Below are 27741 nucleotides of genomic sequence, written 5' to 3'. Positions count from 1 at the left end.
ATACCAAAGTCCAGAAAACACAGATACTACCAGAGAGGCGTCTCTCCTAAACAGGTGTGGGCTGCCCCTTTCTTCAGAGTCTGACAGATGAGAACGGCCCTCTCGAGAGAGGTCTGGCTGGACCTCCCGAATGCGGCGGTAGGGAGCGACCCGCGGTCCCCGGGGAGAAGTAGGGCGCCGCGCGTTTCCAAAGCAAGTCCGAGCGCGGGGGCTCCCAGGCCCCTCCCGGCCGGCGTCCAAGGAAGGGCAGAGCAAAGGGTGAAGGTGGCAGAGCGGAGGCTGGAAAACCGCTCCACAGACAGGGTTTGCAGGACACCCGCGCACAGCGAAGGGCGGGGTGACCTCTGTCCGCCCCGGGGGCGCTCCCCGCCGCGTACCACCTTGAGGAGGCCCCGCCGACTGCCCGCCCCCGCCCCCAGAGGCCTCGACCCAGGATACCTCAGGACCTGAGGCCGCCGCCGCCGCTCCCCGCCGTGCGGCCGCTTGGAGCCCCCGCCGTGTCCCTCCACAGAGCCACCAGCCGAGCGTGGGTCAGGGCGCCGAAAGCCGCGTGCTCAGGCGACCCGGCCTCCGGCCCGCCCGCCCAACACACCAGGCCCACCAACCACTGGCTCGCACCCGCACTTGCCAGCACCCTCAGCACGGCGCGCGCGGCACGCCGGGACTCCGGGTTCCGGGCCACGTGACCCGCGCTCTACGGAAGTGGCGTCACAGCGTGCGCGTGGCGCGGAGCCGCTTCCGCAAACAGAGTCGCGGATGGCTGGACGGTGAGTGTGTGGTTGCAACGCTGGGTTCCGTACTCTTTGTGTGTAGCCGCGCCCGCCCTGGTGGAAGAGACCCTCCGACCGCTGGCCGTGCCGGGTCCGTGGGCGCTGACACCCCTCTGCGCAGAGCCGGCCCGGGTTCGAGAGGCCCTAGAGAGGCTTCAGGCCCGCCGGGCTGCCGGAGCCGGAGCGGCCGGCCGCCTGGCCTGCGTAGTGGACTGGAACCTGAGCCGGGCGGCGCTGGGGCAGCTCAGTGCGTCCTCGGGCTCGAGGAGACCCGGCCCGCCGGCGGGTTGGGCGTGGAGTTCACCTGCTTGAGCTCGAGTCCCCGGGCCGGCGGTTCCCGAGAAACCTCGGGTGTGACTGCCGCGCACGTCACCGAGATGCAGGTGTGATCGTTCGTGCGCATCTGTGTACCTGAGTTCTTCCTCGAGAGTTCCGAAGGACAGCCCTCTTGGGTCTGGACCTTACTCTTTGTTCACCTTAGACGCTCGGCCTCAGTCTTATCCACCTCTGAGTTCGTTTGGAAATCCGTGTCGTTTATTCTGACCGAATTGTCTTTAGAAAATCTCATCTGTGGAAATGTCACAGATAAATATAAATAAAATTAATTTTTATTCCCAATAGTGAATTTAGATATTACATTTACAACTAGAATTATTTATAGCTAAGGATAAGTTACATTGGTTTATTTGAAATTGAAACCAGTTTCTATTTCCTTATTAGGAAATAAATGGTAGGGAGGAGAAGATAGGGACTTGATAATTTGGTGGATAGTTTTACTAGATAATCATTTTAAGCAGTATTCAGAAAATTACATTTCTGGGTAATATTTTTCTCTCTGATTCATTTCTTCCTGTTTTGGCACGTCTTGGTATTTTGTTACCTCAAACCTTGGGTAGTGAAAGTTAATATCCCTTGAAACCCTTCCCGGTTTAGAGTGACTTGTTTTTACCAATTCCATTAAGCGACTTTATTTCTTATTCTGTTTCTTTACAGGGAACACTCCCCCCCCTTCATAATTTTCAGGTTCTGAATTTGCTGAATCTCACTGATTTTTGGACTTTTGCTTTTTCTTTTCCATTTGGTTTGAATAATACAGCCTAACATTTTAATAGTAGTATATCAGCTGTAAACTTCTTGAAGACTTATTCACATAGTGTCTTATTGAGCTTCTCTGTAGTAGGCGTTCACTCAACTTGTTGAATGACTTAATACATTCCTGTCCAGTAAATAGTTCACTTATTTTTCTCCCCCTCCCATTTCACACATAGGCCTAAGAACATTTGAAAGAGATTAATGGTCATTAAGTTGCAGGCTGGGTCTTGAAACTTCTTGTCCACCCATTGCTACTTTCTTCACTTTCTACCTAATTCTGACACCCATTACGAAGTAAGGATTTTAGAAGTCAACTGTAGGTTCCCAGACTTCTCCTGTTCTTGGTTTTCAGTGTCCCTAGGCCAAAAGAAATACCTAGCAGTTTCCCTTACTAAATAGTTTAGTCCAAACAATTTAATAAGTGTGTCCTAACAACTTTGTTTTTAAAAATAATGCACAGATTGAAAAAAAATTGTGTTTAATTCTTAGCTAACCACAAATGCATACTAGTGGAATATGTACATCTGTTGAGTACTGGATATCTTCTCAAGCCTTGAGATCGGATTTGACACCAACTTCGTTTCCTGTTTTACACTGATTTTCTGTGGTACCACCAGTCTCAGCTTCACAAGGTTCTGGTGTCATTTAAAGAAATGTAGTGCAATCTACTCAGTTAAAACTATGCTCTACTTGAAGCTGTATCTGTGATATCTTCCGGATGTCAGATGTCACTACCTTTGCCTTAAATTTTGAAATATCCTCCTGTGCCCATATCAGTTTGTTATAGTGTCCAGCGCACATTTGGGGAACCAAGGCTGTAGGGTAAGGATCAGGATAGAAATGGAACCGACTTCATTTACCATGACTTCATTTGTCAGTTTTAATGGTGACTTTTATGGACGAGATTGTAGAAGTGTTCCAGGATTATAATTAGTACTTCCACATTAGCATTTTCAGAAATTCATATGCAATATATATCAATATTGTTTTCAATATTCTTTAATGAGGTTTTTTAAACTCTTAGTTGATCGCCGAAATTAAATGGCTAGTTTCTGGTTTAAATTGTTTTTAAAGTCTCAGCATTACGTTTACAAGTAATATGAAATTTTTGCCATTCCAGTGTTAGTTCATGAAGTTTTACCATCTATTTAAGTAATCAAAAATGGAAAATTCTGCAAAAGCAGAGGAATGTGAAAAGATCTCTCATGAAGAGGCAAAAACATCAATAGATTCAGAAACAGAGTCTTCACTCATTGTTAATGAAAACACAACCTCTCCTGGGACTGGGCTTTCTGAAAAGGCTCCTACTTGTGGGCAAGTAGACACTCCAAAAAAGAGAAAAATGGAGTTTGCAGATGATCTTGTAAAGGAAAGTTCTAGTTGTGGGGAAGACACTCCATCCAAGAAAAGAAAACTTGATGCTGAAATTGCCCCAGAGGAAAAAGGTTCTGGTGATGATGAAGGCATGTCAAGGAAAAGAAGAATGGAAACTGATGGTTTTCCAGAAGATGAACCTACTGGAGATGGCACTCAGAAAAGGAGAAAAGTAGAACTTGAAGATGTTCCTGAAAAGCAAAAGGTATTTTGAGTGTATTTTCTTTTATTCATAATGGAATACGTCAGATTGAAATCTCTAGTAGTTGTGAAATAATACCTTTTTTTTTACATAATTTTAATAACTTAAGAATGTTCTATTTTTTTGATTTAATTTTTATTTTATATTGGAGTATAATTGATTTACAATGTTGTGTTAGTTTCAGGTATACAGCAAAGTGATTGTTATACATATACATATATCCATTCTTTTTCAGATTCTTTTCCCATATAGGTTATTACAGAATATTGAGTAGAGTTCCCTGTGCTGTACACTAGGTCCTTGTTGATTGTCTATTTTATATATAGTAGTGTGTATATGTTAATCCCAAACTCCTAATTTATCCCTCCCTCCCACCTTACCCCTTCAGTAACCATAAATTTGTTTTCCAAGTCTGTGAGTCTATTTCTGTGTTGTAAATAAGTTCATTTGTATCATTTTTTAGATTCCACATATAAGTGATATCATGATATTTGTCTTTCTCTGACTGACTGACTTCACTTAGTATGATAATCTCTAGGTCCATCCACGTTGCTGCAAGTGGCGTTATTTCATTTTTTTTTATGGCTGAGTAATTTTCCACTGTATATGTGTACCACATCTTCTTTATCCATTCCTCTGTCATGGACGTTTAGGTTGCTTCCATGTCTTGGCTATTGTAAATAGTGTTGCAGGGAACATTAGGGTGCATGTATCTTTTCGAATTCTGATTTTCTTTGGATATATGCCCAGCAGTGGGATTGCTGGATCATATGGTAGTTCTATTTTTAGTTTTTTAAGGAACCTCCGTAGTAGTTGTACAGTTTGTACCAGTTTACATTCCCACCAACAGTGTACGAGGATTCCCTTTTCTCCACACCTTCTCCAGCATTTATTGTTTGTAGACTTTTTGATGATGGCCATTCTGACCTGTGTAAGGAGATACCTCATTGTAGTTTTGATTTGCATTTCTCTAATAATTAGTGATGTTGAGCATCCTTTCATGTGCTTTTTGACCCTCTGTAGGAATGTTCTATTTTTAATAGACATCATCTTAAGATAGAGTAGGGTTTTAACTCTTGTAATTTAGTTATTTTCTATGTAGGTACAACTACTGCTAATGAGATAATTTTTATCTTATTTCGGAAATCTTATTTGACTAGAAACTTGAAAGGTAGTTTTTATAGTTTGCTTTTTCTTAGTACTTTCAAAAACACAACAGTGTAAGGTCCAGATGATTTAATTAGGTGTTCCTAATTAATTTTTAAATTTTGTTTCCTTTTTAACTAGGTGTTCATTTTTTTCCCTTTTTAATTAGGTGTTCATCTCTTTTTTTTTCTTTTAATTAGGTGTTCATCCTCTTTTTTTTCCTTTGTAATTAGGTGTTCATCTCTTTTGTGTCTGAAGTATTTGAGATTATCACTTACAATGATAAATATCAAGGTGATACCCAGCTTTACATTCTTTTCTTAATGTAATTCCTTAAACTATGGTGTTTCCACTTCTTATTAGGGTAGTTACATACAATTTTAGCTAAGCCTGGTATTTAGCAAGAATATTATAAAGCAAGGGATAGCAAGTCATTTTCATCTGGGGATACTATATTGTGGTGGGATCTGAGTTGGAATCTGGATTACTCCATGAATGAGTAAAATTCTGCCATCCTCAGGAAGAAAGTGGCAGATAAGCCACATGTTTGTCATTGGTGGAATGCAAATCTTTGTAACAGAGAGGAGCTTGTATCATAAATGTAGTTTTCAAACTTTAACTTGCAGTGGAACCCTTTTTTCAAGTGAAAATCTTAAACCTTTTACCTATTTTACATGTCAGATGAAACACTTTGGTTGAGCAGGGGAGTGGGGGGATCTGAAGCCCTTTGCCTTCCTGGCATTTTTGCAGAATGCTTAGGGTCTTCGATAGAGAGCACAAATTGAAACTTGAATTAGGTTAATAGCAAATAATAGAAATCACTGACACTGAACATAGCCTGTTGAGTTCCCATCTCTTTGTGTATATTATCTCACTTAGTGCCCACAACAATTTTATAATAATATAATAAATGTATTATTTCTATTTTATATTCTTGTAGGAACTTCATCCACTGACTGACATTTACTGAATTGAATAAATCAGAACTCTGGAAGAGTGCTGGTTTTATTAATACATTAACACCAAAATTCTATAGATGAAAATCAAGATGAAAATTTTTTAAATCAGAAGATGTTTTTAAAAATAGGGAACGGGAAAATCTTCCATGTGATTATAATTAGGATTTCTGTGGTTATGCCATTGCTTAATGAAGTTTACCAATTTCAGTAGTATTTTATCCGTATATAGGTCAGATGCTCTTTTAGACTAATTTTTTTTCATGTTCAGCTTCTTAATTTTATTCCATTCTTTTATTTTCAGAACTTGGAGGAAGGACACAGCTCAGCAGTGGCCGCTCACTACAATGAACTCCAGGAAGTTGGTTTGGAGAAGCGTAGCCAAAGTAGAATTTTTTACCTAAGAAACTTTAATAATTGGATGAAAAGTGTCCTCATTGGTATGTTTGTTTTTTGATTTATAGTTTTGAATTTTTAATTTCAGCTTATGTCTCATTTTTTACTCCCCAAATGGTTAATCATACACAAAGCTACTAGGTGTTTAGTTACTATTCATTTAATCATCAAAGCTTGGCTTTATAAAACTGGAGCCAAAACTGAAACTAAGCCTTTTAGGTAAATTATTTTCATATTTACTTATGATTGACTACATAAGATAGCAATGAGTGTTTAATTAATATTAAGTTGATCAGTTAATCAGGCTTTCAGAAGGCAGCGTGCTTTTACATTTAGAATCAAGCTAACCTAGTGCTATTAAATAATCTATTTTACTCTAATAGTTTTGGAGCAATGATATATTGTTGAATTAAACATTTGGGTTCCATTAGGTCAAGAAAATGGGCAGTGCCATGATTTTTTATCTCTAGGCCTTTAATGAGTTGGTAAAGGTCATCATGTGCATTGATTGTCCATTGAACTTGTTTTTTCTTCTGGGGAGAAATAAAGTTTACTTTGAGGACTGATGAAGACATTCAGCTTTTTGGACAGCATTTTATCTGTGGAAACTCGCCTTTGATATTAAAATGGAAGTCAGTGGAGGAAATATGATTCAGAATATATTTATTGCTTTGTGTATCAAGTATATTAAATAGTCACTTACCTGAAATTAGAGAATTTTTAAAAGCCAGTAGATTTTGAAGTTTTTCACAAAAAGGTTTTTTTAAAATTTTGGTTTCTGTTTTTGTTTTCTTAAAAGCCAACCTCAGAAAAAGTGAGAATGCTTTCATATTTGCACTGAAAAGAATAAAGTGCTAATTATGGCTACTTTCTACTAGTTTTAACGATAATTTAGTAATTTTAAAAGATAAATTATCCATTCTGAGAAGTGTCAGGAGTGGGAACTAGACTCATTATTTCGAACACATTTTAATATTTTTCTTTGTTTTATTATAAAAATAAGACTTATTTGACTCTGCTACTTGTCAGCCAGGGTAAATGAATAAACGAACTTCTTTTTATTTATTTATTTTTTTAGGTTAGTTATTATGGCATTTTTACTCTGTACTCGTAATCTTTGGATGCTGTTCCTAATTTCTTTTCAGTTTTTCTCTTCCTTTCCTCATCATCCTCAGTAATGCAGATAAGTTATCATTGAGTATTTTTCCTAATGTGTTGTTTATTCATGTATTTATTCATTGAATAAATATTTTTAAGTTCAGCACTATTTTTCACATTGTTAGTTGTATTATTTTTATAAACAGGGAAACGGGTAGTTTTTAAAAACACGTATGTCAGACTTAGCAAAAATTTATCTCTCAGCATATTCATGGTATTATTTCTTCTTCAGCTGTTCCAGCAACTCTCTCAATGGGTGCTTTGCTATCTGCACCTGTCTTTCCGGTCCTGCTGTAATCTGTGGTCTGTGCCAAATTCCCTTGCTGCCTTTTTTCTTTCTCTTCTCAACACCCATTCTTTGTCGTTCATTTTCACTTCCTTACTGCTGCTTATAGCTAGTGATAGTTGAGTACGATGCTTGAATGTGATAAAGATATCTTTGAATAATGTTTCATGAAGATTTCCCCTCTCATTAATCTTATGTGGAAATAAAGAGATTTTATAATTCTTATTTTCACTCTTTCCGTATTATATTTTATGCTGGTTTTTTTTTTTTAAGATTCATAGCAGAAAGTTGAATATGGAACACTTGTACTTCTGTGACAGTGAAAGGCAGAAGTATTTATACAGAATATTCTAGCAGTCAAAATAGTACACATAAGAAATAGAAAGCATTAAACTCAGAATGATAAAGACAGGAAGAGTAGATCTAGGATTCAGTATTTTATCCAATTTTAGAATTGCTGAATATTTCATTGTCTAAGAATATTAATATGCCTTTAACTGATGTTTGAACCATTTGGCTATTGCTGTAAGGGACATGCTAATGTTATTCGTTGGCTCTTAATGTGATTTGGTAGATTGGGATAAAAGGCTCCATTTTTATTTCAGAGTTTTTAAGAATTCTGATGATAGTAAAATTAAGAGGTATGTATAGTTTTTTGACTAGTTTAGAGGTAAGCTTGACATCTTTTATCAAAATCAAGGTCTCTTGTGATCCCATAATTATTAAGTGTATAATAAGCTAAACACTTAGCTTTGGAAAGAGAACTACAAAAAATTATGAATAATTTTTTTCTTATCATGAACAAGTGTTGGGTATTCTTGTATTAATTAGAATTTAAACTGTTCGCTGTTGACCCACCAAGGTCATGCGACTTTTTTGTACTATTAAACTTCTTTTTAATAAAATGAGAGAAAAAATAAAATGTTTGCTATTTAATGTTGAATCAAATTCTGAAAATAACCTTCGAAAACCTGTCTTAGCTTCTAAAATACCAGACACATACTCTTTCATCTTTAATGCTGAAGGATCAAGTTAATTAACTCTTAGTCAAATTTTGAAATATTTTCTAGAAGTTATGAATTAATTACATAAATGAATGTGTTTATATTACACTAAGTCCCTTACACAAGAACGAGTTTTGTTCTGAGAGCACGTACGTAAGTCCAATTTGTTTGTAAGGCCAACAAAGTTAGCCTGGGTACCCAACTAACACAATTGCTTTATAGTGCTATACTGTAATAGGTTATAATAACTTCTCACACATATAATACATAAAAAACAAACACAAAAAATAAAATATTTTTAATCTTACGATACAGTTCCTTGAAAAGTACAGTAGTACATTACAACAACCCGCTCTTCTTAGCAGTACCAGCTACATCACCACTGCTTTTACACTAGCTTCTGGACCTTCTGGGCTTGAAATAATACTGTACTACTGTACTCTATACAGTACTGTACCATAAAATACACAAAAGCACAACCACTTGTAGAGCATGCATGTGACAGTGTACGCCAGACACATGAACTAACTTACGTGATTGACATCACGTGCCCACGAACACACGTTCACATCTTTGAAAGTTCTCTAGTTTGTATGTAGGGGACTTACTGTACATGTCAGGCAGAAGTTAGTAGGTTATTAGGGGTAACAGTTTATGCTTTAGTAAAAATGGAGAAGAGATCATTTATTATGACTTAATTTTCTCTTTTAGGAGAATTTTTAGAAAAGGTGCGACTGAAAAAAAAACGTGATATCACTGTTTTGGACCTGGGATGTGGTAAAGGTGGAGATTTGCTCAAGTGGAAAAAGGGAAGAATTGACAAGCTAGTTTGTACTGGTAAGACAGATAATGGCATGGGAAAGAATAATTTGTGGTCTGTCAGGTAAATGTAAATAAGAAAGATCTCATTATGGACATAACACCAAAATACCTTACCACAAGATGTCTGGGGGCTAGACATGAGATGGGTGTTTTCTAAAATGAGTAATGAGACTTTACTGATGGTGTTAAAAACAAGGATGATTGGAGTCATGTCGGACTCCATGTTTGAAGCACAAACTTGGAAAGGCTTTCAGTGGCCAAAGATAGGATGGTTTCTTCATTAAAAAAGAGAGTGATTACAAGGGACTTCCCTGGTGGCGCAGTGGTTAAGAATCCGCCTGCCAATGCAGGGGACACAGGTTCGAGCCCTGGTTTGGGAAGATCCCACATGCTGCGGACCAACTAAAACTAAGCCCGTGTGCCACAACTACTGAGCCTGCGCTCTAGAGCCCGCAAGCCACAACTACTGAGCCCCCCGCGCCCGGAGCCCGTGCTCCGCAACAAGAGAAACCACCTCATTGTCAAGCCTGTGCACTGCAGCGAAGAGTAGCCCCCACTCCCCGCAACTAGAGAAAGCCCGCGTGCAGCAACAAAGATCCAACGCAGCCATAATTAATTAATTAATTAATTAATTTTTTGAAAAAGACAGTGATTACAGTGTATTGAAACATGAAATAAAGGAAAATAATCTCATTGTTCACACTTGGAGGGAGCAAGGAAACTTACTCATTATTCTGAAATTCATAAACTAAGGGAGGGGGTGGCGAGTATTTATCTTCTCTAACCCTGTATAAACCATATTTCAACGTAACCAAATGGTTGAAAAGCGAAATTCCTCTTTATTGAAAAATCATGATGAATAAATTTTTCCACGCTTGGTAAAATAATAGATCTAAGCTATTAGGTGAAAAGTTGATAGGAACTTAATTGGATGAATCAAGTGCCTGAATCTGCTGGTCAGTCTTAACCCTGAAGAGGGACAAGATGATGTCATGTTCCTTCCTGTGGGAAGTGCCCAGCACCACCTGTGGAGTAGTAGTGCCTAAATCGGCACTTGTCAAAAAGTTTCTGGTTTTATGACCACAGTACATTCTTAAAAATGATTGAGGACCCCAGAAAGCTTTTGCGTATGTGGTTATATGTGTTGATTATAGAAATTAAAACCGAGAATTTAAAAAATACTTATTACAGATAAAATGTAGTGAGAAGACTGGCATTTTAAAAGTACTTTTGCAAATTCCTTTAGAGTCTGGAATAATAGAAGACAACTGGATTATCACACCTGTTTCTGCATCAATATGTTTTGATGTGTTACTTTATTTGATGAGTAGTTGTGAAATGGAGTATTTTAATAGCCTTTTCAGATAATTGAGGATATTCATCTTTATTAATTTATTTATTTATTTATTTATGGCTGTGTTGGGTCTTCGTTTCTGTACGAGGGCTTTCTCTAGTTGTGGCAAGCGGGGGCCACTCTTCATCGCGGTGCGCGGGCCTCTCACTGTCGCGGCCTCTCCAGTTGCGGAGCACAGGCTCCAGACACGCAGGCTCAGTAGTTGTGGCTCACGGGCCTAGCCGCTCTGCGGCATGTGGGATCTTCCCGGACCGGGGCACGAACCCATGTCCCCTGCACTGGCAGGCGGATTCCTAACCACTGCGCCACCAGGGAAGCCCCTTCATCTTTGATACTACATCAAAATTCGGCAAGTGATAGTTCCTTTAAAGGTTAGTTACAGCGTGGAATCTGAAACCATATTGGTGAACTTTTTGTGTTCTGTTATATCTAAATCCATTGGTCTATCTTGCACTTCGCCCTGCAAGATTTTGTAATATTTGGAAAATAATGTTCACTAAAGTTATGCAAATCTTCTAAATGTTGACATCAGGAAATCACATTTGTTTAATATCACCATCGATCAGAAAAGTCTTAAGTATTGGGAAGATGCCCAGCCCGTGGTGGTAGATACAAGTTTGTCAGAGTTGGAACTTTTCACCTGAAAGCTCAAATTTATCATTGGTAACAAATACAGTCCAAAGTTTTCATGAAATGGCAGGCTCATTTTTTTCACTATGAAGAAAAGGTCTGCCAAATTACAAAGTCTGAATAACTAGTTTGTCTGTCAGTGGTTCTTTAAGTGAAACAATTTTGTGTGAAAAAAGTGGGCAGTACAGCTTACAGCGCAGTCACACCAGTCCTGTTCAGGCAGACTTTGTTATGTAGCAGAAATGTTTTGAAGATTTCATAAAATTAATTTTTACTGCTTATCAAGGACATTCTTAAATGAAATTGGATTTTTTTCCCCCTTTTTTCTTCCTGTGCTGGCTTATAGCAGTGAAGAATATATCAAGTATTACCAGTACCATTGGTGCCCCTACCTTGTATTCATGACAAGGTACCCACCATTGCTTTTGTACCTGCAGTGCAAATCTCAACACTGGGAAAAGGCAAATAACATTTTATTAAGAAACTATAAAGGGCTTCCCTGGTGGCGCAGTGGTTGAGAATCTGCCTGCCGATGCAGGGGACACGGGTTCGAGCCCTGGTCTGGGAAGATCCCACATGCCGCAGAGCAACTGGGCCCGTGAGCCACAACTGCTGAGCCTGCGCGTCTGGAGCCTGTGCTCCGCAACGAGAGAGGCCGCGACAGTGAGAGGCCCGCGCACCGCGATGAAGAGTGGCCCCCGCTCGCCGCAACTGGAGAAAGCCCTCGCACAGAAACGAAGACCCAACGCAGCCATAAATAAATAAATAAATAAAATTTAAAAAAATAAAAAAAAAAAAATTAAGTCAGCAAAATGTTTAAAAAAAAAAAAAAAAAAAAAGAAACTATAAAGAGCTGGGCGTATAATGTTAGGTTTTATAATCCAAATTGGAATTTAAACTTTCTGCTTTTAACTTTGAATAAGCATTTAAAAATCATGGTAGAACTTTTCTGTTGTCAGTACCTATTGAGAAAGTGGTTAGTTCCTTTTGAAAAATAAGAGGGCATTTCCATTGGAACAAAAGACTTTCTTCTCTTTTGTTTTGAAGGAAGTAGAACCTTTTTGCTTTTCTAAGGCTAGATTCCCTGCCAAAGTTTAAAAGTTGAGATGAAGTCTAGATTTGTGCCATTTTTGCATTTCTGTTTTAACTCTGTGGGCCTTTGTTGACATTACTAACACCCGTCCTCCTTCCAGATATTGCTGATGTTTCTGTCAAACAGTGTCAGCAGCGGTACGAGGACATGAAAAATCGTTGTCGTGATAATGAGTATATTTTCAGTGCAGAATTTATAACTGCTGATTGTTCAAAGGTATGTATTTTTTTTATTTGTCTGTTTTTATATTTTTAGTATGAGTAAATGGTTTGCTTTAAAAATCAGTTCATTTTTTAAAAATTTGCTTAGAAACATTAAAAATCTTTAGGACGTGGATTTTCAGTTTCAACTAGAAATTCCATTAATGATAAATTTCCTTAAATGACCCAGTAAATACTTCTGGGAATTTTTAGCTTTTAATACTTTTACTTTGGAAATCATTTGTTGCTTCTCTGTTTGGACATGATTTATTTTCTAGTATTTTGAAATAGATCTGCACTTCATTTTGTTTACCTTGTAATTTGTTTGGGTGGTTTCCCAACATGTCACAGTCTGGTGACACCTGTTTCCGAATCTCTTTAACAGCTGGAGTTCAAGACTATAGAGGCACTCGAAATGCTGGAAGTTCCCCTTGAACATTTCTGACTCCTTAGCTCATTGAACTATTATAGATACCTGTAACCCTACACATTTTGTTTGCAGTTGTGAAAGGGGAAGGAAAAGTGCTAGAAAGTTGGAAACCTTTAAAAACACTTTTGCGTTTTAAAAAAATGTCCCAGGGAGTTCCCTGGTGGTCCAGTGGTTAGGACTCAGTACTTTCACTGCCGTAGCCTGGGTTCAGTCCCTGGTCGGGGAACTAAAGATCCCGCAAGCTAGGGGCTTCCCTGGTGGCGCAGTGGTTGAGAATCTGCCTGCTAATGCAGGGGACACGGGTTCGAGCCCTGGTCTGGGAAGATCCCACATGCCGTGGAGCAACTAGGCCCGTGAGCCACAACTGCTGAGCCTGCGCGTCTGGAGCCTGTGCCCCGCAACGGGAGGGACCGCAACAGTGAAAGGCCCGCGCACCGCGATGAAGAGCGGTACGCGCACCGCGATGAAGAGTGGCCCCCACTTGCCACAACTAGAGAAAGCCCTCGCACGAACCGAAGACCCAACACAGTCAAAAAAATAAAATTAAATAAATAAATAAATAAAGTAACTATTTAAAAAAAAAAAAAAAAAAAAGATCCCGCAAGCTGCATGGCACAGCCTAAAAAGTAAAAAATGTCCCAAAGACCAGCTTTGTGTTTTTTTTTAAACCCAAGTTACTGTTCAACATCATTTTACTTTAGTTTTCAAGTAAAGCCAGTTAAAGGATCAACTCCTTTAAATGTCATGTTTGATATATTTTTTAGCATGATTTCAGAATCTCTGGTTTTTAAAATTACTATGAAAATGGGAATCAAATTCTATTGAACCAGAAAGAAAGAACGTTTTTATTATGATCTTTATGATACGTAATGAGAAAGGGTGGGTTGGTGGGAGGTCATGTCTACTTTTATTTTAAGGATCCTAATTCTAGAAATTAATTCACTAAATTTTTATGTCGCAGCCAACTTCAAAGTCTTGACCCATTTTAATTTGTTTCAGGAACTTTTGATTGATAAGTTTCGTGACCCAGAAATGTGCTTTGACATCTGCAGTTGTCAGTTTGTCTGCCATTACTCATTCGAGTCCTATGAGCAGGCTGACGTCATGCTCAGAAATGCATGTGAGAGACTGAGCCCTGGAGGCTATTTTATTGGTACCACTCCCAATAGCTTTGAATTGATGTAAGTACTTTTATATGTTGTGGTTTATAAAATACTCAAAATTAAGCTTATTTTAGAGTAGCAAGTGTTTATTAGGAGTAAAGTTTATAGAACATGCCGTGTTGATCTTATAAGGGCTGAGCACTTTGATAATGTATTTGAGTAGATACTCAAATTTTAAGTTAAAAAGTCAGATTTGCAGATGAACCTTTAAAACATCTTTCTGTGTAAGTTGGAGACTGATGTTACTTCCAGCCAAAAAGCCAGAGGTGGTATTGCTAGACAAACTCCAGATAAGATGTGAGGCATTGGGACTTAACCAGCTGTCATGATAGTGAAACCTACTTCCAGCATAATTTTATTAGTGAGATTGTTAATGATCTTTTAGTGTATTACTTCTTAAAAGTAGCTCAAATCCAATTAAAAGCTAATCTTTATAAAATTGCATCATGGGTGTGTCCCCCTCCCATATTTAATCTGATCAAAATAAATTTGACCTAATAACAAATTTAATCTTTTTATTTTGGTTTGGGGATAACTTTTGTAGAAGACGCCTTGAAGCTTCAGAAACAGAATCATTTGGAAATGAAATATATACTGTGAAATTTCAGAAGAAAGGAGCTTATCCTTTATTTGGCTGCAAATATGACTTCAACTTGGAAGGTGTTGTGGATGTCCCTGAATTCTTGGTCTATTTTCCATTGCTAAATGAGTAAGAATGTCATTAATCTGTTAACTATTCTCTTTTTGCGTAGGAGAGAAAGAAAAGGAAAAAAAAAATGAGTATTTATGTTTGTTTCTTATTTTAAGTGGGATCCTAAGAAGAAGGACAGCCTTATTTAAAAAAAAAAAAAAAAGAATAACTTCAAACCTAGGGTTGGTGCCATAGGTCTCTTGCAGCCTTACTTATTTAGTTTCTCTTATTCCTGGAATTGTTTCATCCTGTAGGCAAGAAAGGGAGTCTGTTGCCTGCAAGTTGTGGAAGAAAATAACTGACACTATAAATAGCAAAAGACTTGTTTTTAAGTAACTGCTGGTACTTTGGTAACATAAAATGAATCTTCCCAAAGTGGAGATCCTCCTTTTGACAGGGATAGGTATTAAAAGTTGTTTTATATTTTGCTATAGCTTATGAAATTGCCTCTGTCTCACGGACAATGACAATAATAAAGTACTGATTCAGGAATGTATTCACTCATGCACCTGAATTCTTAGGAGTCCTGGCAAACCACAGGCACAGGGAACGCTGGGGTTTCAAGTAAGGCCCCAAGGCCTTTTCTTGGTCTTGGGGGTCTCCCTGATAGGGAACGTGGAAGAGTCCAGTTAAATGCAGGCCATGTCACAGCTGACCAAACTGCATTTCCTTCTTTTTAAAACAAAGCCTTTATTAACTGAGGAAGAGGAAGAGCTTTATTTTTTTACTTATTTTTGGCTGGTGATTATTTGAATTGTGTCTCAGGCAGCTTATAAAATTATGGGTGTAGGATTTTCAGGAGTTCTACAATATATAAAAATTATATACAATAATATGAGAAAATGAAGTAGCATGTGACTAAACATGGAAAATACTATGCACAATTTATAAATAGGAACTATAAAATTAAAAAATTTATATCACATTTTCCTTATAATTAGCAAACTTTGGGGAAATGTTATGCTCTTCAACTTTATGAAAGAAAAAAATTAAACGTTTTTAGTATGTTGTTTTATATGTTTGGTATGTTAGCCTGGTGTTTTGGGTTGACAAAGTTAGTGATTTGAGTATACGCCAAAAGATAAAGAATAAAATGAAAGTTTTTTTTTTTTAAATGCTAAGCAAACACTAGCAGTCTTTTCTGCTTATATTGCCTAATGATTATAAACATATGAAGTCATAAAGTATCACTTTAATATTTTAAATTTTAAAAAATTATTTATTAAGACAAGTATTCATTCAGGGAGACAATCAGAAAATGCATAGGGATTTTGAGATGCCCTTCTGCCATTTCGTTAATTAGCTTTTACATGGCAAACCTATTCAGATTGGTCAAATTGAGTCTCAGTTCTTTGTAATTATGGTATTTCTTAAGGTTAAAGCTTGATTTCATTTGTAAAGGCTCATTTTGGATATTTATGATAGAAAATGAACTGCCTGGAATAGAAGAGGCTTTTATATTTACTCATGTTGTCTTTCCAAGGAGGGCTAATGCTAATTACAGGGGCTCCTGCCGTATGTATGCCTCTTACATGCAAATCCAAGTGGCCCTCAAATGTTTCCTTCACTCTGTCCCCTCATCTGTCACCTCACAAGTCCCCTTTCAGACTTTTTCCCTTTCTTCCTCTCCTCCTTTTGTGCTACCTGAAATCATCCTCAGGTTCCCTTTTGTTGTCTACAGCTACATAGTAATCAACTTCAGCAAATGCACTCGGAAAAAATACACATGCAAAGCATAACAGGGAGACCTAATGTCATTGAGGATTTAAGGAAGCCACCTTGGAAAAAGTGATTTTTTTTTTTTTTAAAGTGATGTTTAAGTCAACATCTAAAGGCTGTCTAGTTGGCCAGTTGGAGACCGGAAGGGAGAGTGTTCCAGGCGTAAGGGATGATATGTGTGAAGGCCCTGAAGTGGGACAGACAGAGCTTGGCTAGTTTAAGGAGCTGAAGGAAAGCCATTGTGACTGGGCCTTAAGGAATCAGGGCCCAGCTGGCTCAAGATGAGGCAGCACTCCTGTATAAATGAGTGCCTTAGAGGCCATGTTAAAGGCTTTTGAATTGTGCCCTAAGTGTGCTGGAGAGCCAGTGAGGGGTGTGAAGGAGGGACGTGACCTGTGCACTGCTAAAAGCATATTCTGGCTGCAGTTGGAAAATGGGTTGAGGGAGGGTAAGAATAGCAGCGAAATGAGCAAAGTGGTACAGCTGTGTGGTGATGGTGTTGGAGCAGGATGGTGGTGAGTGACGGGGTCAGAAGTGGGCCTGTTTGAAGTATGTTGTATAGGTAAACGGAGAGGACATGGTGGTGTGCTGAACACTGGGCATAGAGAGGGGGAGGCGTGGATCGTTAGATGGATTTACTGAAATAGCAAAGATTGGCAGAAGAACAGGCTAGTGGGATTCAGCCCTGGAGGTGGAGAGTTAGAGCACGCCTGTGACAGTCCTGGTGGAGATTTCTAGGGAACAGTGCAGTGACAGAAGCCAGAACTGAGCTACCGTAGCTGTTGGCAAGCTGTATACGTCAGGGAGTGACAGCGAGCAAGGTTCTGGGCCACACTCTTCAGAACCATGACATTTGGAAGTTGGGAAAAGAAACCTGTAAAACAAACTATGAAGAAGCAGTTAAAGATGTAGGATAAAAATTAATAGTGTGGGGGAAAAAAAAATAGTGTGTCTTGCCAGGGAATCCAGTAGATGAAAGAGACTATTTTAAGAAGGAAGTTGGCCACTATTTTCAGTGCCACTGTGAGGGATCGAGTCAAATGAAATGGAGTTGGTAGAAAAGTGTTCCTTACAGCCTGTGGTCCCCATCTCACAGCCTTTCATTTCATTTCCTGGCCTGTCTGTTACGTTACTGGAGTTCCCTGTGACCCAGTGAGATTTAACTACACATTTCCTTCAGGTCAGTGGTGTGTTGCCCTTCACTCATTTTGCATGGTCCTCTTGTGAATTTGTAAAGGTTTTTAGTTAAGTCCAGAAGATGTTACTGTTGCGTGTGGAATTACAAATATTTTGGAAGCCTTTTCATTAAATAATCTTTTTTGGACAGAATGGCAAAGAAGTACAATATGAAACTAGTCTACAAAAAAACATTTCTGGAATTCTATGAGGAAAAGATTAAGAACAGTGAAAATAAAATGCTGTTAAAACGAATGCAGGCCCTGGAGGTGAGTATTTAGAAAAGGTGTAAAAATTCCAGGTCATAGTAAACTTGTTTGGCTGTCTCTGAGATTTCTTTCAAGGCCATGTACACACTCAGTATTTATATAAATTACACAGCTTATTGGTGCCAACTCTAGACTCTTCAGCACCTAGGACAGAGCTTTAACATAAGAGTTCTCAACCTCAGGACTGTTGGCATTTGGGGCTGCTTTGTGCCCTGTAGGATGTTCAGCAGCACCCTGGCCTCTCCTCACTATAGAAGTCCAAAAAACTAAATACTTTTTTAAACAGCAAACACGTAGCTAAATTTCTAATGTCTGATCTTACGGTAGGATACTTACAAAGGGGAAAAAGAAGATAGCAAAGTAAACATTCCTGGATCAGTTTCTTAAAAATTCTTCAGGAAGATGTACGTCTAAAGTGGTTCCTTGCTAGCTAGTTTGTTGTAACAGGGCAAAGAAAAGAATTAAAAGAGTACATAACCTTTACAGAGTAGATGGTTGCTACATGAGTGTATAATTCATTGTTTTTATTTACATGCATTACAAAGCACTTTACTTTGTAGTATAAAGAGATGTTAAAATGGATTAAAAATAGTGCTCAAAGTAATTTGAATAAACATTTGTCCAGCATACCTTTAAAAACAGCATTTTTTTTGAGGCCCTTCTTCAGTTTTATGTAAATATGGAGACGACCTGTATTGGAGGCTGGATATTTTCCTTCTCTTCTGGAGCTCCCAAGGTTCTGTTGACTGAGCATTTCGTTTGTATTATTTCCAGTTGCTGTTCATACTTCCATGGCTGCTAAGTCACCATAATGTTCAAATGAATGTTTAGCTCTTCTGATGATAACTTCCTTCAGCATAGAGTCATAACAGAAAAAGCCTTTGACCAGGAGTCAGGGAGGTAAAGGTGTTTGCAGCCAAGTGGTCCTTGGTGGCAATTCAGGATGCTATTCAGTCCCTGTGTAGACTCTCTGTGATTGTAGATACTCTGATCATGCTCAGTGTTGACCATGGCAGCTGCTTTGTTCAGGGAGGATTCCCTTCACTCCTTTTTTTTTCATATTTCAAAAGTATGTGTAGTTTGTATTCCTGAAGTAATACTTAAAGATTACTGTCTTAATTATTTTATTTCAGTGATTGTGTGTTTAATTCTGAATTGTAAATTTCAGTGTAATGTCTCAACTAGGAATTTCACTTGCTTCCCTAGCCATATCCTGCAAACGAGAATTCCAAACTTGCATCTGAGAAGGCGGATGACTATGAACATGCAGCAAAGTACATGAAGAACAGTCAAGTGAGGTTGCCATTGGTAAGTTTTTATTTTTTAACATGCCTTATAGAAAAATGGAAACTTAGGAAATTATTTCACTGGTTTACAATACTTGAGTTCACTGAGTTACAAATCAGATACACAGTAGTCTGTTTCCCCTAAGTTGTGATAACTTTTTATAACTGTAGAATATAGAATAAAATGTACTTTAACGAACTGAGAATGGAGGAAATAAGGATGGGAGAAAAGTTATAGGCTTGGCTTGAGAGTTTTCTTGCTATACCATTGTATCTTTACCTGGACACTACGGACTCATGGTGTTTCATAGATAAAATTTAGGGGCTTATGAACTTATATGGGGAAAAATTACATCTTCATTTTCTCTGACTTCTATGTGGAAGTTCACATTTTCCTTAATTATGAATGCTACATAATTATCACTTCTTCAAAATTATATTAGTTACTAAACTTGCCACTGTATATCTTGTTACTCAGTGCCTTTGCAAAGTAGCAAGTACATCACTAAATACAATTTATTTCCTTTGTATGATACATACTTTATTTTGTGATTTCCTTTGTAAAAACACAAAAATCTTATTCCCTCCTGCAGTATTATTTGATGTTTCAAGATAGGCCTCTTTTTTTTTTTTTTTTTTTTCCATTTTCCAAGTTAAAAATGTAAGCTAGATAATTTTTCCAGTTACACACGAATACCCTCTTTATGCAGATTCACCCTTTGGTTGAGAATCAGTGGTTTAGAGAATTGGCAGGAACGCAAAAGTGGTGAGAAGATGGAATTAAAGGTTAATCTGATTGATTTATTTTATATTCAGATCACAATAATATTAACAGTAAATTGTATGTGTATTTATAATGAAGTTAGGGTTTTGGAGACCTCTGTCCATTATTGAAAAATAAGTATATATGTACTTGCATATTCAATCTGAAGTTTTCTTTCTTTTTTCTAAATTTTAGGGAACCTTAAGTAAATCAGAATGGGAAGCTACAAGTGAGTATATCATCAGTGTAGATTTACTGACATTTTCAAAAATTGCTTCAAAGTGATTAAAATCTGAAAACTTTAGAATTTTTCTGACACATATTAATTTGTGTGAGGGGGTGATTGTGTTATACACAAAATTCCTATAAATATCTAATTCCCCGTCTTGCACGGCTGTTTAGTGCCAAGAGAAAATATATGCAGGATGTTCCTTAACGTAAACTTTGACGAGCATTCTTAAACATTTTCATTGTCTACTTGTTACTATGAAGCCATCTGTATTTGACTTCTTTACCTTACATTTCTGCTGGAAATTTTGGCTTATGGAGCAGTTCCGTGTATTTTATTTGGTTCTGGCCTCTCTGGCGTTGACAGTGAAGTCATAATAAATACTAGAACATTTAGTGAAGCAGCACTGAGCAGGATGTTTTAGAGGGTGTGTGGTTGGGAACAGCCATGATGTGGAGACATTCTGAAGTGAGGCACCTGTCTTTGGAGGAGAGGTCAGAGGCCTGGCCAGTCTGTGAAGTCCCAGAGCCTCCCTGCCAGGATGGTGATACCCTTATATGGTTGCCCTGACGACTTAAAAGGTAGTTCCCACTCTTTGGTTAAATATTTGTTGATTATGTTGAAGGAAAAATCAAAGGTAATCAGAGATAACCCATTTGATAAACATTTTGAATATTAACTTACATAAAGATCTATGAAAGGGCTTTGGAGGATAAAAAAATAAATGTTACCTCTCTGCCTTCCAGAAGTGTACTATCCAGTAGAAGAAACAAGACATAAATAAGTGACTTCTGGGCACACTGTTTTACATGCTGAAGTTCCTGTAGTGGGGAAAACAGATGAAGGAGAGCTTAATAAAAACTAGTGAAATCTGGAAAATAATAATAGTTGGTATTACTGAGTGTTTCACTTGGACCCAGTCGCTATTCGAAACTTTTCCTGTGTTATGCCTCATTTAATGCTCACAGCTTTGTCAGTAGACTACTATTAATTCTGTCTTCTTTTCTCAGATAGGAAAGCAGGCAAATAGCTTGGCTGAGGTCAGAGAGTTAGCCCAGGTGCTCCACACTCGCAGCCATGGCGTCATGGGCACCCACGGAAAGGAAAATTCTTAGGACTTGCTGAATTGGAGAGAGAGGAAAAGGGAAGAAGGCACACTTTGAGCCAGTTTGTTTCAGAATATTCGTGCCCTCGGTAGAAATGGGATTGGAAGATATTAGAGACGTAATCTCTGACAAACGTAGAAATATGTGCAGAAACCGACACATTTCTTTGGTTTCCCTGGAGTGGAGATATGCCAGCTACCTTAGATGTCCCACCAATCCCAAAGTGCCGTGTAACAGAACGACCGTGGTCAAAGGTCGTGATGGTGGTGCTGGCTGCAGATCAGCACTATATTTTTATATTAAACATGGACTTTAGCAGTAATATACAAGTGAAGAATTAGATGCCCCCAGACAGTTGAAGAAGAGGTGGGTTAGAGAGGAGAAAAGCAATAGGAAAGGAACAATGGCCGAAGGGCAGCCAGGATCAGTGTCAGGGTCCATCTGCTCTGTGATGAATTACATTTTTCTAACCTGGAGGGCTTTGTGGGCTGGTGCCACAGTCTAAGAAGCTATATTTTAGACTCCTACTGGTCTAATCATTTAGCTCGTATTACCAGAGCCTGCTGCTCCTCTAGAAGATGCTTTAAATGTGGAAGAAAAGAGAATTGTTGCTGATTTGCTTTTAGAGGTTGTTTAAGTTTCTTTTGTTTAAATCCCAGTTGAAAAGCTGGCACAGAAGGTATTTTATATAATTAGTGAGACTTCCAGAATTTTTGAGTTAGAAAGGAGAGGAAGTTATTCATTGCTGATCTGGAATTAAGCACTGGTTTTATATGACCCTAGATCCGGGCAGGTCAGGACTGCCAGGTTATCTGCAGTGGGTATAGATGTGCTTGGGGCGGGTTTGGCAGGGTTCGCTGCAGAAAGAGCACTTGGAGTGCACGGCAAGCTCAGCAGTGCCGGCCTGTCCTGAGCCTCAGGACTTGCCTGTGAGTGCTTTAGGCTGCTCTGCTTCCTTCCCCTCAAGAAGAATCCACAGTGTTGATGATCACCCTGCCTATTTTCTGCCCATCTGTCTATTCTGCTGCCAGCCATATTTATTTCTCCTAAAAGACTCGGGAGCTAGAGAATGAGTAGAGAATAGCATGACCAGAATGGTGTTAGGGGAGACTGCCGTGGTGCTCCTGTGCAGGCTGGGTTGGAGAGGCCGAGGACTCGAGGATTGGGAGGCCCTTACGTGGTCTGCCGTCCTTCATCCGTCCCCTGTTCTACAGTTGACCCAAGGGGCGAGGCCTCCTCGTCACATGGCTTCTTATCTCGACTCTCTGCGTGAATGTTCTAGTAAACACCCTGAACATTTTTGTGATGTTTTGAGGATTTGTCTTCTCAGTCGTTTTCATAATCATAAAATCTATCAGTATCTTAACAGAAGATATAATAAGTTTGAACTTCAGTGTGGTTCAGAGTGGGGAACCATAGATGCATTTAGATGTCTTTGAGTGAACACACATCAAAGCTGGAAACCTTATTTAAGGGAGAGTGCTCTTGGGGCTGGGACTGTCGATTATCACGTGGCTTTTGGCTCACTTTCCTTACCAGGCCCTACAACACAACAACTGGATAATTGGATGAATTTTAACATGCACGTTATATATGTTCCTTACCATTTTTATTAGGGTTTTTTTCCCCTCCTGAGTAGCAAACTTAGAGTACCCCTGCACTCATAGTAGTGCAGTTATTCCAGGTAAAAATAATTAAATCATAAGGTTTTCCAGTTTTCATTTTCTTTGCTTTTATACTTTTTTTTTTTCCTCAAACGGTCAATAGAGATTTTTAGAGCTGTTAAATTGGTTTTCTCCAGGGCTGTGATGTCACTATTACAGTAAGTGGATATTTGTTTTCAAGTAAGCAGATATGATCCCATATCTGCCTAAGTATGACTCAAAATTATTGAAGAACTCCTAGAAATAATGGAATTTTTCCTTTTCAAAAGCTGCTTGAGAATTTTCACCAGATTATGAATGAGACCGAGATTGTTGCTCTGAGGATGTGAGAAACCAACCTCTAAATTTTATTTGTTTTATTTTTAGGTATTTACTTGGTTTTTGCATTTGAGAAGCAGCAGTGAGCACATCGCATATGCAGTAGCACCAGAACAGCTGTGTTCTTTCTTGTACAGATTTGAACGGTCCATCTTCCATAGATCTGACATCCTTGTTTAATTTAATTATTCTCAACGTGCAGGATGCTGCTGGAAACTACAGTGTATAAATTCAACATTTGCTGTCTGTGACAGATGAACTTTGTGTGTGTATATAAGAGTGAGTCGGGACCTTTGTCTTTAAAAATCTATTTTTAAGTAATGTTCTAAGAATTCCATTTGCCTCCACTCTCTTAGCTCATAAAAATTATAAAATGACTTGTTAAAGCCTCTGAGTTCTTTCGCCAGTGCTCTGCTTTGTCCAGTGTTTATTTACAGTATTAAATTTATTGCAGTTGTAGAATTGGTGAGAGAGTGTACTGATTCGGGGGTGTGTGTGCTTATTTCCTTAGTGTTTTTCAAGATTAAATTAATTGCATTCTGTACAATTGAATGTAAGTGTTCAATATATATTGCTAAAATTATAAGTTTAAAACTAAATTTTAGATGGTCATAAAAGTTAATTACCTAGGATTTTAACCAGTTATTAAATTTCATTATAAATAACAACTACTTCATTTGCTAATATGATGCAATTTTAGAACTAGATAGAACATTTCAAATTCCAGCATAAAATTGTTTTGGATTTGGGGAGCTTTCTCTTAAGAGTTTCTTACGATAGCAATTAATGTTTCTAATTATCAAGGATGTAATTCATTTCTTTACTGAACCAAAATGCCGTAGGTGCTTTTCTCAACATTTAGTGAACCTCTCCCATGTGAACCTGTTTGCACATTTTCTTCAGCTTTATATATGGAACTGCAGTTGGAGTGGGGAGGTGGGGAGCGGGCGGCAGCGTGGTGGTAAAGGAAGCTGACTGAGACTTGGGAGGAATTCACCCTGATGACGGGTCTAGGTTACGGGTGCTGCATGCTGTAGATCCGTTACCCACTTCGGCCCAGAAACAACCAGTACCTGCTCCTCTGTCACCACGTTGTACTTGGCACAGTGGGTCTGGCGTCTCGTCCCCATTCAGAATTTGCATGAGCCATTTCAGAACCCTTAGAGTTGTCAGCCCTGGCTTCTTGTGTGACTCTTCGGAAACTGACACCAGTGTCAATTGTTGTCCTTAATTTATCACCGTTTAGAAAACTTGCCAGTTTTTTATATGTAGTGAAAAATTTAAAGAGTAAAGCAGAGCAATTTATACATGCTCCTTTAAAAATCATTTATTTCATGCATGGTTTTAAAAGACATTTCTTTCTATAATTATCCAGAGAACTTGTTAAAAAACTGTAGTCTCTGAATTTGTTTACGTGTGTTGATTGTTCGTGGTATTAGAGTAGCAGACCTTCTAGCAGGACAACACAGGTTACCTAACTTCTGTTCCTTCCACAATCTGTCCATCTCCAGACTGTTACGAGTTTACAAAAATGGTCATTTGCCTTAGTGGTGGTCCACCATAAGTCATTGGGGAAAATAAACAGTAGCACTTCTGCCTGGTGGCTGCCATTTGCCAGCTGAGGTTTGGTGCTGGTGCTGGGGAGGTGGGGGTGGTGAGCTCTTGGTGTTACATGTCCAGGTTCATTTCAGTTCTGGGGGAGGTGCCAGAAAGTATTGTGATAGCTTGGGTAGAGTATGAAAAACTTCTCTTATTTCCTACCACTGTCCTCATGTAATGGTCTTAGTTTATTCTAAGTAAGTCTTAAGGCATATTTTTAACCTCCTTCTGCTCTGTCCACTCCATGGGTAATTTGGGAGAGAGAAGAATCCCCAAAGGGTGGAGTAATTTGTGATGGCAAAACCAAGAGGAAAGGAAGGTGGGGTCCCCAGGCCTTTAGTGGATAGAAAGGTACACAGAGAGCTGGAGTGGGCTCTCGGTCTGAGTGGGCTGGCATGTGCGGAGGGGTGTGTGGAGCCTCGCCAGAGGATGCGGCATCCCAGCCGTTGCCCTTCGAGCTTTGGTGGCCTTGTTGCCTTCTCTGCTCTTCCTCCCTGACGTCTCCTGCTGCAGTTAGGTGTCTGGGCAGTGACTGAAGAAGAACTGCCATCACCAGGGTAAAAGCTTGTGGGATTCCTCCACACATACCTGCAGTCTAAATATTTGGTGATTTTCTATCCAAGACTAGTGGAAACTGTTAGGAGAGGTAGGATGGCTTTTCATTGTCAGGCCAGTGATGTAAGCTGCTCCTGGAAGTGGCTCAAGGGCACTTTCAGACCTGCCATTCAGTTTGTCCTCTGAGGATGAAAGTAGAAGTGATAATCAGCTGCAGCATTTGTGGAAAGAAATCGTGAGGAATGGACTGGGAACCTGGCTGGTTGTGGTGTAACTGAGAGCACACAAATGGAACTCTTTGGGCCTGGAATCCAATAAAGCAAGGGCCCCACATAGCCAGTGTTCAGGGAGAGAACCTGGCCGTTTCCCACTGCATTCCAAGGGGAGTGTCCTAACCTGCGGGTGGTGACTGTGCACTTGGGCCACCAAGCCTCCACTCCAGTGTGACTCCCCAGAGAAATTGCCTTCAGAGAGAGAAGGATTGATTAGAGACTGTGACTTAAGTTAACTAATCTTTGTGATGACTCTGAAAGGTAGATTATCAGTACAGGGTTTCCTAGCCATCCCCCCCAAACTTGGAAATTGAGGAAGTATGATTGCTGCCTAAATTCACGTTAATAGTATTTATAGGGCATCAGAGCAGAGGGGTACAAGTGAGAGGGGCTTGGAGGTGGGAGTGATGTGGATCAGCAAAGGAGAGACCACAGAAGCATTGTCAGCTGTCAGCTGTCCAGATCTGCAGTCCCTTTAGCTCTTCTGGGTATTTATTCAACCTGTCTTAGTTTATTGCATTATGTTATTTTGGTAAGTCTTCAAGTATCCTAATGAGGATTTGGCTTCTTGTGCAAATCTGCCTGTGGGGAAGAACTGCCAGTGTAAATATTCTAGCTACTGAACATGATTGATAGGAACTGACGTTTTGTTGTCTACCTCAGGTTTTCAAAGTAGAGACCAGACCCAGGGACCATGGCCCTGTAATAACAGTTGTACCATAATGCCCATGGCCCTTTGGTCAAGCAGGAAGCATGGATGTGTGATATCAACCACCTCCCTGGTCGATGTTACATCAGATGTTACACACCTGATAGGAAGTTTCTTCATTTCCCACCCTCTGACAACAGCATTTCTGGTTCTTTGAAGGCAGTCGATAACAGTGGCTGATGCATGCATTTATTTAATGATAAACTTATTTAGCAGATACACGTGGGACTGGGGCTGGGGACAGCCAACTCTTCTCCACCTCATGTCCTTCCCAATTCCTCCTCCGTTCTCTTTTAGCCCTGGAGCATGTGTGCCTGCTTCTCAGTGCACTACCTAACAAGTATAGGGCACCCAGGAGTACTCTCCTGGGTTTGCCTGGCAAGACTTGGGTGAGCTCCAAAGTCCTCTGCTACCTAGACTTACCCTAGGCCATGTGTTCTTGGGGACAGTATATCCTGGGTAAAGCCATGTTGACAGCTAACATTTACTAAGTTCCTTCCTTATGTCAGTCACTTTTCTAAATGTATTGTATGTGATCTTTAAAACAACTGTATGAGGTAAGCACCATTATCCCTGTTTTAATGATGAGGAAATCGAGAGACAGAGAGGACACAAAGTTGCCCAAGGTAAAGCCAAGATTTGAACCCCGTAACCCCCAGGTCGGGCCTGCACTCCAGTTGCAGGTTACATGCCTCCAGGGTGTTAAGCCTAGAGGACTCCTTGCTCATCCTCTACCTGCAACTGGAAACATTAACTATTGGAGCTCCATCCTTTGGGTGCAAAACTTTGATACTTATTTAAATGTTCCCTGAGAGGAGCATTTACTCCTGACTAAGGATTTGGGGCAGAGAGAGCAGGAGGGCACTTGAGTGTACTAGGGAGGAGGGTAAAAAGTGAATAATTCATAGGAAGGCAGAGGTTTAAACTGGGATTTCACCTTTTGGTAGGCCTACTCCTTTAGCAGCCAGACCTAGAGCAAATCTAGTTTGTATGTTAGGGGCTGACACTGTTTGGAAGTGGCAGGAGTGGAGAGGATGGCTGAGAGAGGAATCATCTCTTCAGTCTGAGCTGATTATCCAGGCAGAGGCACATTATTTTAACTTTTTATTGAAGAGTAACATATATATTAAAAAGTTGGTGTTTTTCGCAAATGGAAAACATGCATATAGTCAGCACCCATATCAAACAATATTACCAGCACCCCAGAAGCCCCTCCTGCTCCCTTCCAGTAGCTGCCTCCCAAGGGTAACCACTATCTCAACTTTTAAGAACATAGGTTACTTTTGTCTGTTTTTGGATGTTATATGAA

The 27741-nt window shown here is 39.4% G+C and overlaps 2 protein-coding genes across 4 annotated transcripts in view; one reads left to right on the top strand and one right to left on the bottom strand.

The window, feature by feature from the left end:
- The window catches only part of FAM210A (family with sequence similarity 210 member A), a 29973-nt gene extending 29329 nt beyond the window's left edge, over window positions 1-644 (bottom strand). For 2 of the 3 annotated variants that reach the window (XR_009497295.1, XM_059894574.1), the window contains exon 1: window positions 439-644. The gene's annotated coding sequence lies outside the window, so the exon portion shown is untranslated. The remainder of the gene's footprint in view (window positions 1-438) is intronic. The other variant, XM_059894575.1, reaches the window with a different exon arrangement.
- Window positions 645-720: 76 nt separating this feature from the next.
- On the top strand, window positions 721-23935 carry RNMT (RNA guanine-7 methyltransferase). Its single transcript, XM_059895169.1, has 11 exons — window positions 721-767; window positions 2983-3441; window positions 5845-5980; window positions 9096-9221; window positions 12384-12499; window positions 13913-14094; window positions 14621-14785; window positions 17814-17931; window positions 19138-19239; window positions 20176-20209; window positions 23346-23935. The coding sequence occupies exons 2-11, from the start codon at window positions 3025-3027 to the stop codon at window positions 23381-23383; spliced, it is 1434 nt and encodes a 477-aa protein (XP_059751152.1). The 5' UTR covers window positions 721-767; window positions 2983-3024; the 3' UTR covers window positions 23384-23935.
- The last annotated feature ends 3806 nt before the right edge of the window (window positions 23936-27741 follow it).

Source organism: Balaenoptera ricei, chromosome 14 (genome assembly GCF_028023285.1).
Source record: "Balaenoptera ricei isolate mBalRic1 chromosome 14, mBalRic1.hap2, whole genome shotgun sequence".
NCBI classification, from domain to species: Eukaryota; Metazoa; Chordata; class Mammalia; order Artiodactyla; family Balaenopteridae; genus Balaenoptera; species Balaenoptera ricei.
The sequence above is the reverse complement of the archived record's forward strand: the minus strand, read 5'-3'. Positions and strand labels throughout refer to the sequence as shown.